Source organism: Salvelinus namaycush, chromosome 31 (assembly GCF_016432855.1).
Source record: "Salvelinus namaycush isolate Seneca chromosome 31, SaNama_1.0, whole genome shotgun sequence".
In the NCBI taxonomy this organism is placed as follows: Eukaryota; Metazoa; Chordata; class Actinopteri; order Salmoniformes; family Salmonidae; genus Salvelinus; species Salvelinus namaycush.
The window spans coordinates 228,242-249,217 of NC_052337.1; the positions used below are offsets into that span (position 1 = coordinate 228,242).

The window sequence follows — 20,976 nt, forward strand, 5'->3', positions numbered from 1 at the left end:
AGAGGTCATACAAGAAGCTTTGCAGTGATTCCTATGTTGTTGATCTAACGAATATTTGTTGGCTCGTGGTGTGTAATGACAAGGAACCAGACGATGCACTTGACATTTATGAAATTGCTTATCCCAGTTACTAATAAGCACGTACCCACTAAGAAAATGACTGGGAAAAAATTGTTAAATCCCTATGGATTGATGAGGAATTTAAAAACTGTATGGTTGAGAGGGATGAGGCAAAAGGAATGGAAAATAAGTCTGGCAGCCCAACCGATTGGGAAACGTACTGCAAATTGCGAAATCATGTGACTAAACTGAATAAAAAGAAGAAGAAGCAACACTATGAAACAAAGATTAATGACATAAAGAATGATAGTAAAAAGCTTTGGAGCACCCTGGGGAAAAAAGGCAAACTCAGCTCCATCAATCATTGAATCAGATGGCTCATTCATCACAAAACCCATTGATATTGCCAACTACTTTAATGATTTTTTCAATGGCAAGATGAGAAAACTTAGGGATGACATGCCAGCAACAAACGCTGACACTACACATTCAAGTATATCTGACCAAATTATGAAGGACAATCATTGTGATTTTGAATTCCGTAAAGTAAGTGTGGAAGAGGTGAAAAAATGATTGTTATCTATCAACAATGACAAGCCACCGGGGTCTGACAACTTGGATGGAAAAGTACTGAGGATAATTGAGGACGATATTGCCACTCATATTAGCCACATCTTCAATTTAAGCCTACTAGAAAGTGTGTGCCCTCAGGCCTGGAGGGAAGCAAAAGTCATTCCCCTACCTAAGGATAATAAAGCCCCCTTTACTGGCTCAAATAGCTGACCAATCAACCTGTAACGAACCCTTTGTACTTTTGGAAAAAATTGTGTTTGACCAGATACAATGCTATTTTACAGTTAAAAGAATAAGAACAGACTTTCATCACACTTATAGGGAAGGACATTCAACAAGCACAGCACTAACAACAAATGACAGATTGGCTGAGAGAAATTGATGATATAAACATTGTTTGGGGCTGTTTTGGAGGACTTCAGCGTGGCTTTTGACATCAATCATAGTCTGTTGCTGGAAAAACATATCCGTTACGGCTTTACACCCCCTGCTATATTGTGGATAAAGAGTTACCTGTCTAACAAAACACAGAGGGTGTTCGTGTTCTTTAATGGAAGCCTCTCCAACATAATCCAGGTAGAATCAGGAATTCCCCAAGGCAGCTCCCAATGCCCCTTACTGTTTTCAATCTTTACTAATGACAAGCCACTGGCTTTGAATAAAGTGTGTCTATGTATGCGGATGACTCAACACTATACACGTCTGCTACTACAGCGACTGAAATGACTGCAACAGTTAACACAGAGCTGCAATTAGTTTCAGAATGGGTGGCAAGGAATAAATTAGTCCTAAATAAAAAAAATTTAACTAAAAGCATTGTATTTGGGACAAATCATTCACTAAACCCTGAACCAAAACTAAATACTGTAATAAATAAAGTGGTAATTGAGCAAGTTGAGGAGACTAAAATGCTTGGAGTAACCCTGGATTGTAAACTGACATGGTCAAAACATATTGATACAATAGTAGCTTGGATGGGGAGAAGTCTGTCCATAATAAAGCACTGCTCTACCTTCTTAACAGCACTATCAACAAGGCAGGTCCTAGGTTTGTCACACCTGGACTACTGTTCAGTCGTGTGGTCAGGTGCCACAAAGAGGGACTTAGGAAAACTGCAATTGTCTCAGAACAGGGCAGCACTGCTGGCCCTTGGATGTACACAGAGAGCTAATATTAATAAAATGCATATTAATCTCTCCTGGCTCAAAGTGGAAATGAGATTGACTTCATCACTACTTGTATTTGTGAGAAGTATTGACATGTTGAATGCACCGAGCTGTCTGTTTGAACTACTGGCACACAGCTCAGACACCCATGCATACTCCACAAGACATACCACCAGAGGTCTCTTCACAGTCCCCAAGTCCAGAACAGACTATGGGAGGCGCACAGTACTACATAGAGCCATGACAACATGGAACTCTATTCCACATTAAGTAACTGATGCAGCAGTAGAATCAGATTTAAAAAACAGATTAAAACACCTTATGGAACAGCAGGGACTGTGAAGCAACACAAACATAGTCACAGACACATGAAAATAAACGCACGATGACATACGAACTATACACACACATACACATGGATTTTGTGTTGTAGATATGTGGTAGTAGAGTAGTGGCCTGAGGGCACAGACTTAATGTGTTGTGAAATCTGATGTGAATGTATTGTAATGTTTTTTTTTTTAAATTACAAGTGCCTTAATTTAGCTGGACCCCAGGAAGAGTAGCTGCCTTGGCAGCAGCTAATGGGTATCCATAATACATACAAATGATTAGATCAACTCTGTGATACATCAAACAGTACCTATCTAACCTTAACTTGTCCACAGTTCCTCAATTCCCGACTTGGAAGAGAACCAATGTTTTCTAACGTCCGTGTCTAGTTGCAGGGGGGTTGTCTGAATCTAGAAAACTCAACGTTATTAAATACAATACAATTGTTTTGCTCCATGAAGTAATTCAACAATGTGTACGCCAGTATCTTTGTCTATTTTAAAATCTTCTCTCGTTGTTCGAGAAAGGTTGATTGGCATCATGACATGTGGCATTGTGGCGTGCACACCCACCATTCTCAATCAATGAGAAAATATTTCAAATAGACAAGACATCGGTGTACACATTGTTGTATTCATGGAACAAAACATGTATTTCAAATTTAATAACGACGCATTTTCTAGATTCAAACCAACTAGACATTTAGAAAACACTGGTTGTCTCCCAAGTCGGAAATTGCGGAAGTACGGACAAGTTAAAGTTGGTTAAAATCTCTAATAGACCAGACAGTACCTATTAGACAGCTGGAACACAGTAATGGTCTGACTAGGTGATAGTTTTAATAGCAACAACGGATGAGTTACTGTTACAACACTGTCATTGATCTTTGAAGCGCTTTGAAGAGTTGAATGGATAGACAGGCGCCAGTGGTTCCAAAATACCATGGCTTTTACAGACCATTTTGTAGAAGGACCAATGCTGGAAGGCTACATTGCCAAGGAATTACTCACCAATTTTGTACTTTAAACAGAGGGCTGTGTTCCAATAGTTCAGCCTAGATTACAAACAAGATCACGCATTTCCAATCAGTCACATGATAAGACATGGTCAAGAATCCAAGTGACCCAAATAATGATGAGACTTATAACTGTTGAGTTTTCATGAATAAAAACTCCCCTCTATAGTCTACACTGAGTTAGATATGAACTTGTGCTGTCTAAACAAAAATGTGATACAATGTTACATGTGAGAGTTATTGATACAATGTTACATGTGGGGGTTATTGATATAATGTTTACACTGCTGGCATTAGCAACATTGTGGCACCGTAAGTGGGTGACCAAGCTCAAGGTATCGCTAACTTGTAAGTTTTCGCCTACATTTTTTTGTTTAATTTGGAAACGAGTTGTGATAGCTAAAATCGAACAGCTATCATAACTTGTGAACTTATCAAGCAAGGTAACTAACATTAGTGTTGTCTAACATCACGATCGATCATTACCTGTAGTAATAGACATCACTCTTGCCAGCACTGAGCCCTGACTTCCGGATCACTTCTTCTTTTTTCCAGCCCGGTGGCAGAGAGGGGCAATCCATCCTCTTCTTCTCCATAACCATGTAGCTGTATGATTGGGAATCACATCAATCGCTGTTCAACTCAGTCAAAAAGCCAAAGAATATGTTTACAACGTGTTTAATAAATACACCTGACTTGGCGATCTAAAAGTGAAGCTCTAAAGCCGTTTGAACTAACCACTAAACCGGAGCGAAACTTTTATTTCCGCTATTGTATCCGGACTAGTGGGTAGATATATGTTTTGAGTCCTTGGTTTTTTGACAGGTTTCCTCTTCGATCTTCAACTATCCCAAAATGCGAGTGACCGCAGTAGTTGTAATCTCCGTGGCCAAAGGCGGCGGTGGCAGTGACGTTCAGAAATTTCAGCACTTCCCACACACTGACCCGGCGCTTGGCAACCGTTCTCAGAGCAACGCCCCGCCTTTTCGGAACACTCCCGTCACTTCTCGGTTACCCCCCCCACCTCCCTCCCTCCCTAAGGCGGTAACTAGGGGGGGTTTGACTAGATGGTATACAGCTTTTGTCAGGTTTAGGAGAATTTGCGCAGTAGGTTAGGATAATTAGGTTTAAGGTCTAGGAAAAGGGTTAGGGCTAGCTGAAAAAGGCAAACAAAATCTACTTTTGACGTTAACTTGACAAAAGCTGGAGCCCTTATAGCCATGGCTGTGATATAACAATTACATAGAAAACACCATCCTCCCTAAAATATGGACAATGTAATAAAACAGTATTTAATTCGAATGTTCCAGCGAGTATTATCATTGGCTTTCCTCATCAAGGCCCTAAAGACGTATTTCGGTCGTCACTAGTTACCACAGCCACAAAGTCAGAGGGCCAGCTTACTCCACCAATCAGATGAGAGAATGTGATGACGCGGACGCCGACCGGCTTGCAGCGACAGACAGACGGGAAAGACATTTTGTGATCCATCGATGATTTGCTTATTTATTAGCTATAATAAAACCAACCGATCGAAATCCAAAGTGATAATCGGGTGTCTTATTCAAACTGCTGCAATATCGGCCTTGTTTTTAAAATGGCATGTAGACAAACAAATGGACACATCTTGATTTTAGAATATTTTAGATTTATTCGATTTTTTCAAAATCCACAAGTAAGATTTAGTTTCACAGAAATTCATATTTTTGAAATTAGCAGATTTTAGGCTGATTTTAGAGATAACTTCAACGATGTTAATTTATTTGGCACCTAGGCACTTGCTATAATTATTTATTTCACTTAACCAGATGAGGCTGGTGGGAGGAGCTGTAAGAGGATGGCAGAATTGTAGTGGCTGGAATCGCATCAATAGAACAGTATCCATTGATTCCATTCAAGCCAATACATTGAGCCTGTCCTCCTGTAACTTCCCTCACCAGCCTCCACTGAACTGTTCATAGCCTTGTAATCTACCTTCTTGGTATTTTGTACCAGTTTCCGCCTCTACAAAGTCATGGTCTTCAAGCTATGTAAGATTGCAAAACATTTAATAATAATAATTGATTGGACTTACATGGCACTTTTCTAGACACCTAAAGCTCTTTACAGTGTAAAGGGTAACTCACCACCCCAACCCTACTCTATACAGGGGTAACTCACCACCCCAACCCTACTCTATACAGGGGTAACTCACCACCCCAACCCTACTCTATACAGGGGTAACTCACCACCCCAACCCTACTCTATACAGGGGTAACTCACCACCCCAACCCTACTCTATACAGGGGTAACTCACCACCCCAACCCTACTCTATACAGGGGTAACTCACCACCCCAACCCTACTCTATACAGGTGTAACTCACCACCCCAACCCTACTCTATACAGGGGTAACTCACCACCCCAACCCTACTCTATACAGGGGTAACTCACCACCCCAACCCTACTCTATACAGGGGTAACTCACCACCCTAACCCAACTCTATGCAGGGGTAACTCACCACCCCAACCCTACTCTATACAGGGGTAACTCACCACCCCAACCCTACTCTATACAGGGGTAACTCACCACCCTAACCCAACTCTATGCAGGGGTAACTCACCACCCTAACCCAACTCTATGCAGGGGTAACTCACCACCCTAACCCAACCCTATGCAGGGGTAACTCACCACCCCAACCCTACTCTATACAGGGGTAACTCACCACCCCAACCCTACTCTATACAGGTGTAACTCACCACCCCAACCCTACTCTATACAGGGGTAACTCACCACCCTAACCAAACTCTATGCAGGGGTAACTCACCACCCCAACCCTACTCTATACAGGGGTAACTCACCACCCCAACCCTACTCTATACAGGGGTAACTCACCACCCTAACCCAACTCTATGTAGGGGTAACCCACCACCCTAACCCAACTCTATGCAGGGGTAACTCACCACCCCAACCCTACTCTATACAGGGGTAACTCACCACCCTAACCCAACTCTATGCAGGGGTCATCGTACTACTTCCCCCTCTTCTTTTTCTCAGTGTGTTCCTGAGAGGATTCGCTTGGTAAGAGCTCTATGTTAGAGTGTATACTCGCAGAAATATACCCACAGCTATTCAATAGCTTGGAGCAGCTAGCTAGCTAGCCTCTCGATCAGAAGACTCTATCAGAAGTATACCCACAGCTATTCAATAGCTTGGAGCAGCTAGCTAGCTAGCCTCTCGATCAGAAGACTCTATCAGAAGTATACCCGCGGCTATTCAATAGCTTGGAGCAGCTAGCCTCTCGATCAGAAGACTCTATCAGAAGTATACCTGTTACTATTCAATAGCTTGGAGCAGCTAGCTAGCTAGCCTCTCGATCAGAAGACTCTATCAGAAGTATACCTGCGGCTATTCAATTGCTTGGAGCAGCTAGCCTCTCTATCAGAAGATCTATCAGAAGTATACCTGTGGCTATTCAATAGCTTGGAGCAGCTAGCTAGCTAGCTAGCCTCTCTATCAGAAGTAATCTACCTTCTTGATATTTTGTACCAGTTTCCGTCTCTGTACATGTGAACCGACACTTACATTTGTCCAGAATACGCCCCTCCCATGGCTGCAGGTGAGCTTGGTTTTTCCCCAAATTGTGCTTGGCCTTGGACATTATGTTACACAGACACAACTCCAGCCACTTTAATAATGTAAACATTCATGTAAAAAATGTATCACTAGCCACTTTAAACAATGCCACTTCATATAATGTTTACATACCCTACATTACTCATCTCATATGTATATACTGTACTCGATACCATCTACTGCATCTTGCCTATGCCGTTCTGTACCATCACTCATTCATATATTTATATGTACATATTCTTCATTCCTTTACACTTGTGTGTATAAGGTAGTAGTTGTGGAATTGTTAGGTTAGATTACTCGTTGGTTATTACTGCATTGTCGGAACTAGAAGCACAAGCATTTCGCTACACTCGCATTAACATCTGCTAACCATGTGTATGTGACAAATATTTTTGGGGGATTTGATTTGACACAGACAATACGACAGTCTGGTCAGATGTTCATCTGCTATGGTGAGAGTGAGTTCTGGGCAACAGCTTATCAAAACAGACTCTCACATTGGATTGTGGAAACTATTACTACAGCATATCAGAGGGCAGGCCGACCTCTGACCTCTGCTGTACTGGTGCACTCTACAGGCCCTGCTCTGAGGAGTTCCCCCTCAATGAGGTTTGCACCTTGGCCAGTTGGGCATCGTTTAGCAACTTTTTTTTATTTTTTTAGGTACTATCAAGTCAATGTTGCCGCCGCCAATGAGGTCGGGACGGCCGTGCTGGGTGTTACGATAGCAACCATGACTGCCTTGATCTCAGTCCTACAGGACTTTGCTTTTTGTCTGGCCGTCGGAACTAGAAGCACAAGCATTTCGCTACACTCGCATTAACATCTGCTAACCATGTAAATGTGACAAATAAAATTTGATTTGATTTGGTTAGTTCAATGATTGATCTGGTAATTGTGATAACATATTAGTGATCCAGTATAGTACTACATAATGAAGGATACAGTATGTAACCACGGTTACGTGAGGTATTGGATCACTCCAATCCTCTTTGTGTCGGTGATCTACTGCGTCTCAAAATAATAGGACACGAGGTGTAAGTGGTGCGACGGGGGCTATTTTTAACGGGAGTCATCCACAGCAGTAGACGGGACTAATCTGAAATCCTTACTCGGACTGTATCCTGACGCATGGAAGGATGCCGTATTGGGGTGATCCGATAGATCACATAACCGTGGTTACATACATCGGTAAGCGGTTTACTTTCAAAAGTAGTATGCCCGACGCTTGTATTACTTAATCAGAAGCAAGTGATCAATGACGTCAGACGTTTTTTGTGGAACAGCCACCTGATTGGTTTGTTATTGGTTTCGGTAGAAGACCAAAAAGCTACTCTGGGCACGCGTTATAATAATTTGGCTGTTCTAAAAAATAAAAAATAAAATAAAAATGTAACCAGCAGGTGGCACTAGTGTACACCGTGTTGATCAAAGTCTCCAGTAATGAATCTATTTTCGACACAATTGGCTAGAAATGCTCAATGTTTCACAGGAAGCTTAATTTCCCCATCACTAGTGTCACGCCCTGACTTTAGTTATATTTGCTTTCTTTATTATTTGGTTAGGTCAGGGTGGGACAAGGGTGGTTTGTTTAGCTTTTGTATTGTCTAGGGGTTTTTGTATTGTCTAGGGGTTTTTGTTTATCTATGGGGATTTGGTATTGTCTAGGTAAATGTAGGTCTATGGTGGCCTGGATGGGTTCCCAATCAGAGACAGCTGTTTATCGTTGTCTCTGATTGGGGAGCCTATTTAGGTTGCCATTTTTCCAGGTTGATTTTGTGGGTAGTTGTCCATGTTTAGTTGCCTTTGAGCACTAGGTTGGCGTCACGTGTTCGTTTATTGTTTTGGTGGCGAATTCTTATATTAAACAAGTATGTACGCTCAAAACGCTGCGCCTTGGTCCACTGCTTTAAACGGCCGTGACAACTTGCAGTTGACTTCAGTCCAAACTTCATGACCTTTAGATCACACGATTTGACACAATCGTGAAGAAAATGTACTACTTACTAAACGAGGAAGTGCCTCAATGGTGATATCCCAAGCTGTCACATAAAGCTAGAATGGCACAGATACAATATATCTCTATTGAGCAAGTCTGACCATATTTAACCCCATAATGCAACACTCTTTGAAAGGCAGCGAACAATGACGACAAAAATGATCCGCTCAAACTTGCCCAGTGAAAGCTCAGTAATTATGAATTTGCACCGTTTTACGTGAATAATTTACTTTTTTAATTGGTAAATAGTTGTTAGGACAGCCATTGTAGAATATGTAGTTTTATAATTTGGTTCTTCAAATCTATTCAACTGTAGTGTTACACATGTCTGTCTCTCACATTCAGAGTTGACCTTCTCTTTACATTGTGTGAAAGGGACTATTTGAAACAATATTATTAATATATTATTATATTGCAATATTATAAATGTATTGTCATGTGGTCAGGTTTGCCACTACGACGCAGCAAAGTAACTTTCTGTATAGTTATTCATACTCAATTCTAACTCCATTGATTGCATAGTCTTACGCAGTCCTCAATGGCCAGTCGACTTCCTCCATTGAACTAATTATACATTTTCAGATCATGTCACCATCTTGTCTTTAAATAGCTTCGCCCTCGCAACACACCCTAAACAATTTCTACCTGAAACCCAACCCGCTCGCCAAGTAGTGGTGAAAGAGATACTACGAGAGGAGACAGTAGTGGTTGCAGTTTTATAGTGGTGTTTTAGTTTTTCTAAACCACCCTAGTTTGTGAGGCCTGCCTGCATTGCCACCTGGGTAACACATTCATTAGTGCACGCCGTCCGTCCCAAAACTATTCGCAATGGAAATAAAAACATAAACGTGTGTCTCTAATTTGACAAAATCATGTAGTCCCCTTTCTTTTTTAGTCAGTTTTCTTCCGTTTGGGGCCTAGTGAATAGGACCCTACAGATAAGAGTATCATATTCAGAGCCACTGTTAGCGAGGTCCCTGAAGGGAACTCTATAGCTCTGACTAATGAGATGCATTCTAAACATTCTATCATTAGAATTCTAAGCATTCTAAACGCTCCACTTAGCAACGATCATTACATCACTTCACATTCAATATTTGCTCGCCACATCTCTCTCTCTCTCTCTCTCTCTCTGGGGTTATCATCTTACTTAATAGCTGTCTCTAATTTTTTTTTTATTGAATATTGATTAATATGCTCTTGAAAATGTGGTTTGCGAAGTGTTTTTTTGTTGTTGTGTGTATTGAGGATTAATTGTGTCCCTCTAAGAATATAGAAGAAAGAGCCCTGATCTACAAGCCCTTGTCGCTTCAATAAACCTGACCCACTACGTGGAAGATGATGTCGGGTCAGTCTGGACTGTCTGCGCTTCATTCACCTTTGAACGATTTAAGTCTTACTAGAAACAAGTGGAAAAGCAAAGTGTGATAGGGGTTGATAGTTATTCTGTTGTAAACAAAATCGAACCATGTTTGTTGTGATCGAAAATGCCGTCTAATTGCATCATTAGCCTGAAACTGTGGATCACACTAAATATCATCATCATCATAGCCCCCCCCCCCCCCCCCCTCCCTCACAGACCTTCATACGAGCTAGGGCAGCCCAAACAACCATTGTTCTGAGCAGCCACGTCAAAAGGCCTGACCGTTGCTGGGTTCAGCCTAGCGAAGAGACATCAGGGAGCCCCTCGCCCTGCATTGTTCATCCTGCTGAGGGGGGACATCACAGCCTATATTGATTAGAGAGACCGAGCCAGACCGAACAGAGAAACCTCTCTAGACCCGCAGAGAATTGTTCTCAGATTTTTCAGTAGCCAATGACAATCCAAATATTTGTGGGAGCGAAAGTCTCCTAAGACCAGTGATCCAAGTTTCTCACCATGTTAGAAAATGTGAGGTATATTATGGAGATATTTGTCATTGTGGAGACAAACAATAGTATTCAGATTGTTGTCACAAATGTATTGTCATTGCTCTACGCTATCAATCAATCAAATGTATTGTCATTGCTCTACGCTATCAATCAATCAAATGTATTGTCATTGCTCTACGCTATCAATCAATCAAATGTATTGTCATTGCTCTACGCTATCAATCAATCAAATGTATTGTCATTGCTCTACGCTATCAATCAATCAAATGTATTGGCATTGCTCTACGCTATCAATCAATCAAATGTATTGGCATTGCTCTACGCTATCAATCAATCAAATGTATTGTCATTGCTCTACGCTATCAATCAATCAAATGTATTGTCATTGCTCTACGCTATCAATCAATCAAATGTATTGTCATTGCTCTACGCTATCAATCAATCAAATGTATTGTCATTGCTCTACGCTATCAATCAATCAAATGTATTGTCATTGCTCTACGCTATCAATCAATCAAATGTATTTATAAAGCCCTTCTTATATCAGCTGATGTTACAAAGTGCTGTACAGAAACCCAGCCTAAAACCCCCAAAACAGCAAGCAATGCAGGTGTAGATGCATGGTAGCTAGGAAAAACTCCCTAGAAAGGCCAGAACCAAGGAAGAAACCTAGAGAGGAGCCAGGCTTTGAGGTGTGGCCAGTCCTCTTCTGGCTGTGCCCAGGTGGAGATTATAACAGAACATGGGCCAAGATGTTCAAAATGCTACATTACTATACAGAACAAGGAGTTGATGTAAACACTATTTGATTGAACAGTATAGGTCTAGAGGAGTATCTTCCATATATGTCCAATGATGGATCATCAGATAATACCAAACATCACCACCGGGTAAAGGCTGCAGAGGGTCTTATAGCCACTCTGACATTAAAACGCATTGGTAGATTTCTGGATGGCCAACATTTGCTGCTGGGGACAATATTTAATTTCAGAATATATTTTTTTTAAATTAGGTCAGGGTCAGTTTTAGGGTTTTTGCGAGTCTGTGTCCTTATAGTCTCTTCCTGTTTGCTACGGAACCAACTGTTTGCAGCTAGCTAGCTTACTTGTACTGTTTACTTGTACATTTATTGAACGTTTACTATCGTTTAGATGCATTTGTTTGCCGTCTTCCGACTGGACAAACCGCCAAAAGTACGATAAAAGCTGAAGTTTCACTGGGCTTCTTCATTTTGCTGTCGGCAGGCATGAACATTTGATGGGTTGTTTATCCGCTAGCTAACGCTGTCCAAATATCCTATTTGGCTAGCCAGATAGACATGATAAAACTATTACAAGAACCTGACAAGAAGATTCTACCAAGCGACACTGAAACAAACATGTAAAGTGTTGCTCCCATGTTTCATGAGATGAAATAAGAGATTTTGTAGAAATGTTCCATGTGCACAAATTTGTTTACATCCCTGTTAGTGAGCATCTCTCCTTTGCCAAGATAATCCATCCACATGACAGGTGTGGCGTATCAAGAAGCTGATTAAACAGCATAATCATTACACAGGTGCACCTTGGGACAATAAAAGTCCACTCTAAAATATGCATTTTTCTCACAACACAATGCAACAGATGTCTCAAGTTTGAGGGAGCGTGCAATTGGCATGCTGACTGCAGGAATGTCCAACAGCTGATTCCAGATAATTTAATGTTAATTTCTCTACCATAAGCCACCTCCAAGGTTGTTTTAGAGAATTTGGCAGTACTGTATGTCCAACCGGCCTCACAACACATGTAATCACGCCAGCTGTTACGTACGCCTCTAGGAAGAGGGAACGCAACAGCCTGCTACAACTCAACTCCCCGTGGAGTGAAAGAGGTATGGAACTGTAGGTGGAGGTAAAGAGGTATGGGACTGTAGGTGCGAGTAAGGATGACAAAGGCAGAGAATGGTACCGTTTACAGGGAATTTATTCCGTCACACGGTCATTTTGGGGGAAAGGAGCTGGAAGGAACCAAAGCAAAGAAAGTAAATATCAAATCCCCCTCTCCTACCTTACCTGCTTACCCACTACTTACCTAGTTTAGCACCACCTGGTGCACTAACCAAAATACAGGGGGTGGTCCGCCCAGGTCATACCTAGTGTGCATAGACAGAGTATATTCTACGGGTTATGTATGCCCACAGGCCTCTCGCCTAAGCACTCCCAAGGTAACTTCCCCTTACCCCCTGGGAACAAAAACAGAATACAAACATAAGTAAACAATTTCAATACTCAAACACTGCCTCCTATGGGGACACACATACCTTAAAAGCAGCGGCTACACAGTACTTAACAAAAACCTGTCTCTCAGCAAAAACCAACCCAGGATATCACCCTCAGCTCTCTTCTGAGAAACAGAACACTGGCTTATATAGCTGGAGAAGGAGTCTTTAATGTGAACCAGCTGTATCCTGACGAGGGGGCGTGGTCAGCACTCCAATTAGCAATGGGGGCTGACCAATCAGCTGCTTGGGGGAATTTCAGGAAGTCATCCTGAAACAACACGTACAAAACCACAACACAGAAACCAGCCCAGGACCTCCACATCCGGCTTCTTCATGTGCGGGTTTGTCTGAGACCAGCCACCTGGACAGCTGATGAAACAGTGGCTTTGCACAACCTAAGATTTTCTGCACAAACGGTCAGAAACCGTCCCAGGGAAACTCATCTGCGTGCTCGTCGTCCTTGCCAGGTTTTTGACCTAAGTGCCGTTCGGCGTCGTAACCGACTTCAGTGGGAAAATGCTCACCTTCGGTGTCCACTGGCTGGAGAACCCACACGCTGGAGAAGTGTCCTCTTCATAGATTAATCCCGGTTTCAACTGTACCGGACAGATGGCAGACAGTATGTATGAGCGGTTTGCTGATGTCAACGTTGTGAACAGAGTTCCCCATGGTGTCGGTGGGGTTATGGTATGGGCAGGAATAAGCTCTGGACAACACAATTGCATTTTATCGATGGCAATTTGCATACTCACCAGCCTGTATACTCACCAGACATGTCACCCACAGAGAGACCGTGATGTGATCCTGAGGCCCATTGCCGTGCCATAAATAATTGTCTTAATGTTGCTGGACCCCAGGCAGCAGCTAATGGGGATCCTTAACAAATACAAATACATTAATCTGCCGCCATCATGTTTCAGCATGATAATGCACAGCGCCATGTCACAGGGATCTGTACACAATTCTTGGAAACTGAAAATGTCCCAGTTCTTCCATGGCCTGCATACTCACCAGACATGTCACTCATTGAGTATGTTTGAGATGCTCTGGATCGACATGTACGACATCGTGTTCCAGTTCCCGCCAATATCCAGCAACTTCGCACAGCCGTTGAAGAGAAGTGGGACAACATTCCACAGGCCACAATCAACAGCCTGATCAACTCTATGTGAAGGAGATGTGTCACGCTGCTTGAGGCAAATGTTGGTCACACCAGATACTGACTGGTTTTCTGATCCACGCCCCTACTTTTTTTTAAAGGTATCTGTGGCCAACAGATGCATATCTGTATTCCAGTCATGTGTAATCCATAGATTAGGGCCTAATTTATTTATTTAAATTGACATATTTCCTTACATTAACTGTAAATCTTTGAAATTGTTGCGTGTTGCATTTATATTTTTGTTCAGTGTAGTAAAATAATAAACTAGCAGGAATCTGTCTTCGGTTTGTGTTCATTCATTGACATGGCTATATACAGGAAGTAGAAAATAACATGGCTATATACAGGAAGTAGAAAATAACATGGCTATATACAGAGAGTAGAAAATAACATGGCTATATACAGAGAGTAGAAAATAACATGGCTATATACAGGAAGTAGAAACTAACATGGCTATATACAGGAAGTAGAAAATAACATGGCTATATACAGAGAGTAGAAAATAACATGGCTATATACAGGGAGTAGAAAATAACATGGCTATATACAGGAAGTAGAAAATAACATGGCTATATACAGGAAGTAGAACATAACATGGCTATATACAGGGAGTAGAAAATAACATGGCTATATACAGGAAGTAGAAAATAACATGGCTATATACAGGAAGTAGAACATAACATGGCTATATACAGGAAGTAGAACATAACATGGCTATATACAGGAAGTAGAAAATAACATGGCTATATACAGAGAGTAGAAAATAACATGGCTATATACAGGGAGTAGAAAATAACATGGCTATATACAGGAAGTAGAACATAACATGGCTATATACAGGGAGTAGAAAATAACATGGCTATATACAGGAAGTAGAAAATAACATGGCTATATACAGGAAGTAGAAAATAACATGGCTATATACAGGAAGTAGAACATAACATGGCTATATACAGGAAGTAGAAAATAACATGGCTATATACAGGAAGTAGAAAATAACATGGCTATATACAGGAAGTAGAAAATAACATGGCTATATACAGGAAGTAGAAAATAACATGGCTATATACAGGAAGTAGAAAATTACATGGCTATATACAGGAAGTAGAACATAACATGGCTATATACAGAGAGTAGAAAATAACATGGCTATATACAGGAATTAGAAAATAACATGGCTATATACAGGAAGTAGAAAATGACATGGCTATATACAGGAAGTAGAACATAACATGGCTATATACAGAGAGTAGAAAATAACATGGCTCTATACAGAGAGTAGAAAATAACATGGCTATATACAGGAAGTAGAACATAACATGGCTATATACAGGGAGTAGAAAATAACATGGCTATATACAGGAATTAGAAAATAACATGGCTATATACAGGAAGTAGAAAATAACATGGCTATATACAGGAAGTAGAACATAACATGGCTATATACAGGAAGTAGAAAATAACATGGCTATATACAGAGAGTAGAAAATAACATGGCTATATACAGGAAGTAGAAAATAACATGGCTATATACAGGAAGTAGAAAATAACATGGCTATATACAGGAAGTAGAAAATAACATGGCTATATACAGGAAGTATTAAATAACATGGCTATATACAGGAAGTAGAAAATAACATGGCTATATACAGGAAGTAGAAAATAGCATGGCTATATACAGGAAGTAGAAAATAACATGGCTATATACAGAGAGTAGAAAATAACATGGCTATATACAGGAAGTAGAAAATAACATGGCTATATACAGGAAGTAGAAAATAACATGGCTATATACAGGAAGTAGAAAATTACATGGCTATATACAGGAAGTAGAACATAACATGGCTATATACAGAGAGTAGAAAATAACATGGCTATATACAGGAATTAGAAAATAACATGGCTATATACAGGAAGTAGAAAATGACATGGCTATATACAGGAAGTAGAACATAACATGGCTATATACAGAGAGTAGAAAATAACATGGCTCTATACAGAGAGTAGAAAATAACATGGCTATATACAGGAAGTAGAAAATAACATGCAGGAAGTATAAAGTAACATGGCTATATACAGAGAGTACCTATACCGAGTCGATGGGCATGGGTACGGGGTAATTTAAGTAGTTATGTACTGTATACATACACTATCGTTCAAAAGTTTGGTGTCACTTAGAAATGTCCTTGTTTTTGAAAGAAAGGCAACATTTTTTGTCCATTTAAAATAATTGTAGCTGGAAACGGCTGATTTTTCTATGGAATATCTACAAAGGCGTAAAGAGGCCCATGATCAGCAACCATCACTCCTGTGTGTTGGCTATTCTCGCATGGAATAGCCTTCATTTCTCAGAACAAGAATAGACTGACGAGTTTCAGAAGAAAGGTCTTTGTTTCTCGCCATTTTGAGTCTGCAATCGAACCCACAAATGCTGATGCTCCAGATACTCAACTAGTCTAAAAAAAGGCCAGTTTTATTGCTTCTTTAATCAGAACAACAGTTTTCAGCCGTGCTAACATAATTGCAAAAGTGTTTTCTAATGATCAATTAGCCTTTTAAAATGATAAACTTGGATTAGCTAACAAAACGTGGCATTGGAACACAGGACTGATGGTTGCTGATAACGGGCCTATGTAGATATTCCATAAAAAATCTGCCGTTTCCAGCTACAATAGTCATTTACAACATTAACAATGTTTGCACTGTATAATTTGATCAATTTGATGTTATTTTAATGGACAAAAAATGTGCTTTTCTTTCAAAAAGAAAAGCGTGTGTGTGTGTGTGTGTGTGTGTGTGTGTGTGTGTGTGTGTGTGTGTGTGTGTGTGTGTGTGTGTGTGTGTGTGTGTGTGTGTGTGTGTGTGTGTGTGTGTGTGTGGTGTTGGTGTCAGTATGTGTGGGTAAAGTACAGTGTGTGTGCATAGAGTCAGTGCAAAAAATGGTCAATGCAGGTAGTCCGTTTAGCCATTGGATTTGCTAATTAGCAGTCTTGTTCAGCAGTCTTATGGCTTGGAGGTAGAAGCAGTTCAGAGTCCTGTTGGTTCCAGACTTGGTGCATCGGTACTGCGTGCCATGTGGTAGCAGAGAGAACAGTCCATGGCTTGGGTTGCTGGTGTATTTGACCATTTTTTGGGGCCTTCCTCTGACCCCTGCCTGGTATAGAGGTCCTGGATGAGCTCAGCCCCAGTGATGTACCCTCTATAGCTCCCTGCGGTCGGATGCCAATCAGTTGACGTACCAAGCAGTCAAGATGCTCTCAATGGTGCAACTTTTTGAGGATCTGAGGGCCCATGACAAATCTTCTCAGCCACCTGAGGAGGAAGAGGTGTTTTCAGGACAAATCTTCTCAGTCACCTGAGGAGGAAGAGGTGTTTTCAGGACAACTCTTTTCAGTTACCTGAGGAGGAAGAGGTGTTGTCAGGACAAATCTTCTCAGCCACCTGAGGAGGAAGAAGTGTTTTCAGGACAAATCTTCTCAGTCACCTGAGGAGGAAGAGGTGTTTTCAGGACAACTCTTTTCAGTTACCTGAGGAGGAAGAGGTGTTGTCAGGACAACTCTTTTCAGTTACCTGAGGAGGAAGAGGTGTTGTCAGGACAAATCTTCTCAGTCACCTGAGGAGGAAGAGGTGTTGTCAGGACAAATCTTTTCAGTTACCTGAGGAGGAAGAGGTGTTGTCAGGACAACTCTTTTCAGTTACCTGAGGAGGAAGAGGTGTTGTCAGGACAACTCTTTTCAGTTACCTGAGGAGGAAGAGGTGTTGTCAGGACAAATCTTCTCAGTCACCTGAGGAGGAAGAGGTGTTGTCAGGACAACTCTTTTCAGTCCCCTGAGGAGGAAGAGGTGTTGTCAGGACAAATCTTTTCAGTTACCTGAGGAGGAAGAGGTATTGTCAGGACAAATCTTTTCAGGATGCACAATGGGCACTCCAAGTATAGCATTGTGGAATCATACAAACTTAGTAACGGCAGTCAAGTGGCAAAAGTTGTTAAACTTGCTAGATATCCTCCTTCAACAAATGACAGAATATCTCCTATATTTGGTGAAATCTAGTTGCTGATTATTCAGATGTCAGATCAGCTCATGAATAACGGGGTGGGGGGGTGGATAGTGGAAATAGTTTAAATATCAATGTATCTTAACGGGTACCAACTCTGTTGTTAAAAAATATTCATATCCACTCTCACAGCGTTTGTTGATCACACATTCTCTACCGAAGCCTCATAAGGGCAGCAAGTACGAGACAGCGCAGAGAAGCGGGGGGAATTGTTATCGCTGTATTTTGACATGCATAGGCGAGAGATGTGCTTTGATAATGCAACCTATAGATTACAGAATAAAGTTAGTCAGGATTTGGGGATTCACTAGGACTGGGGGCTGGATAAGACAATAGGATATGTTTTAGGACAGGAGAAGATATATAATTTCCCATCATGCCTCTGAATTCTTAACATACTTCATGTCTGTAACAGAGACACATATGTAGAGAATTGTGCATAGGCCTTTCAAATGTGTGACTAATTGAAGAGTCACACTGACATCTCTAAGAGGCACAAGTTATTTTACAGGCTGCACTTACGAATTCCCTGCTGGTGACTTACAGTATCAGCACCTCACAACCCTAAACTGCACATTCCACTCCCCATCCCTCAACGACCGGAGCCTGAGAGTCTAGGGCAGGGCTGTCCAACCCTGTTCCTGGAGAGTTACCAGTCCTGTAGGGTTTTCACTCCACTCCGCATCCCCCCACGACCGGAGCCTGAGAGTCGAGGGGGGTACCATAAACCTGTCTCTCAAATTAGGTGACCTGTGTGATCTGTGCCTTGATAGGTTGCTATGGAGGTTATTAAGGGGGTGGATATCTGCCCATCCTCTTGACTATACAGGTCACACAATACTGTCAGTCTCCCTCAGGCAGTGGCAGACAGCAACATCTACCTCTGGCAATCAACAACTGCACTCTTATCTCAGGACTGGTGGGAGGGTGTGGGTACCCTCTGGACTGGTGGGATGGTGTGGGTACCCTCTGGACTGGTGGGAGAGTGTGGGTACCCTCTGGACTGGTGAGATGGTGTGGGTACCCTCTGGACTGGTGGGAGAGTGTGGGTACCCTCTGGACTGGTGGGAGAGTGTGGGTACCCTCTGGACTGGTGGGGTGGTGTGGGTACCCTCTGGACTGGTGGGATGGTGTGGGTACCCTCTGGACTGGTGGGAGAGTGTGGGTACCCTCTGGACTGGTGAGATGGTGTGGGTACCCTCTGGACTGGTGGGATGGCGTGGGTACCCTCTGGACTGGTGGGATGGTGTGGGTACCCTCTGGACTGGTGGGAGGGTGTGGGTACCCTCTGGACTGGTGGGATGGTGTGGGTACCCTCTGGACTGGTGGGAGAGTGTGGGTACCCTCTGGACTGGTGGGAGGGTGTGGGTACCCTCTGGACTGGTGGGAGGGTGTGGGTACCCTCTGGACTGGTGGGAGGGTGTGGGTACCCTCTGGACTGGTGGAATGGTGTGGGTACCCTCTGGACTGGTGGGAGGGTGTGGGTACCCTCTGGACTGGTGGGATGGTGTGGGTACCCTCTGGACTGGTGGAATGGTGTGGGTACCCTCTGGACTGGTGGGGTGGTGTGGGTACCCTCTGGACTGGTGGGATGGTGTGGGTACCCTCTGGACTGGTGGGATGGTGTGGGTACCCTCTGGACTGGTGGGGTGGTGTGGGTACCCTCTGGACTGGTGGGATGGTGTGGGTACCCTCTGGACTGGTGGGATGGTGTGGGTACCCTCTGGACTGGTGGGGTGGTGTGGGTACCCTCTGGACTGGTGGGATGGTGTGGGTACCCTCTGGACTGGTGGGATGGTGTGGGTACCCTCTGGACTGGTGGGATGGTGTGGGTACCCTCTGGACTGGTGGGATGGTGTGGATACCCTCTGGACTGGTGGGATGGTGTGGGTACCCTCTGGACTGGTGGGGTGGTGTGGGTACCCTCTGGACTGGTGGGATGGTGTGGGTACCCTCTGGACTGGTGGGATGGTGTGGGTACCCTCTGGACTGGTGGGATGGTGTGGGTACCCTCTGGACTGGTGGGATGGTGTGGGTACCCTCTGGACTGGTGGGGTGGTGTGGGTACCCTCTGGACTGGTGGGATGGTGTGGGTACCCTCTGGACTGGTGGGATGGTGTGGGTACCCTCTGGACTGGTGGGGTGGTGTGGGTACCCTCTGGACTGGTGGGATGGTGTGGGTACCCTCTGGACTGGTGGGATGGTGTGGGTACCCTCTGGACTGGTGGGATGGTGTGGGTACCCTCTGGACTGGTGGGATGGTGTGGGTACCCTCTGGACTGGTGGGATGGTGTGGATACCCACCGTGAGTTGTGTGACATGTATACATGGGTCTTAATAGTTTGTTGTTACTATGGTTGTGCACTGCCTTTGTGTACAGCTGGATTGTCATATGTACAGGTAGCAGATACATGTTCATCCTTCCCTTGTTAACAGTCTGGTTGTTCTACTGGTGCTGTCAGTTATAGTATTGTGTACAGTGGAACCATTAACCCTGTTCCTCCTATTCCAGAACCACTACCTCTGTTCCAGAACCACTACCTCTGTTCCTCCTGTTCCAGAACCACTACCTCTGTTCCTCCTGTTCCAGAACCACTACCCCTGTTCCTCCTGTTCCAGAACCATTACCTCTGTTCCAGAACCACTACCTCTGTTCCTCCTGTTCCAGAACCATTACCTCTGTTCCTCCTGTTCCAGAACCACTACCCCTGTTCCTCCTGTTCCAGAACCACTACCTCTGTTCCTTCTGTTTCAGAACCACTACCTCTGTTCCTCCTGTTTCAGAACCACTACCTCTGTTCCTCCTGTTCCAGAACCACTACCTCTGTTCCTCCTGTTCCAGAACCATTACCTCTGTTCCTCCTGT

The 20,976-nt window shown here is 42.9% G+C and overlaps 2 protein-coding genes across 2 annotated transcripts in view; both read right to left on the reverse strand.

Annotated features, from left to right (window-relative positions):
* LOC120026068 (methyl-CpG-binding domain protein 2-like) overlaps nucleotides 1-4,087 on the reverse strand; it is a 28,907-nt gene extending 24,820 nt beyond the window's left edge. The window contains exons 1-2 of the mRNA XM_038970857.1: nucleotides 3,883-4,087; nucleotides 3,631-3,750 (exon numbers count right to left, since the gene is read on the reverse strand). Of these exons, the coding sequence (XP_038826785.1) occupies nucleotides 3,631-3,746 (116 nt within the window). The 5' untranslated portion in view covers nucleotides 3,747-3,750; nucleotides 3,883-4,087. The remainder of the gene's footprint in view (nucleotides 1-3,630; nucleotides 3,751-3,882) is intronic.
* A 14,928-nt stretch (nucleotides 4,088-19,015) lies between these two features.
* LOC120026132 (proline-rich extensin-like protein EPR1) lies at nucleotides 19,016-20,431 on the reverse strand. The gene has a single exon (XM_038970952.1). The coding sequence runs from the start codon at nucleotides 20,429-20,431 to the stop codon at nucleotides 19,016-19,018; it is 1,416 nt and encodes a 471-aa protein (XP_038826880.1).
* Between the last annotated feature and the right edge of the window lie 545 nt (nucleotides 20,432-20,976).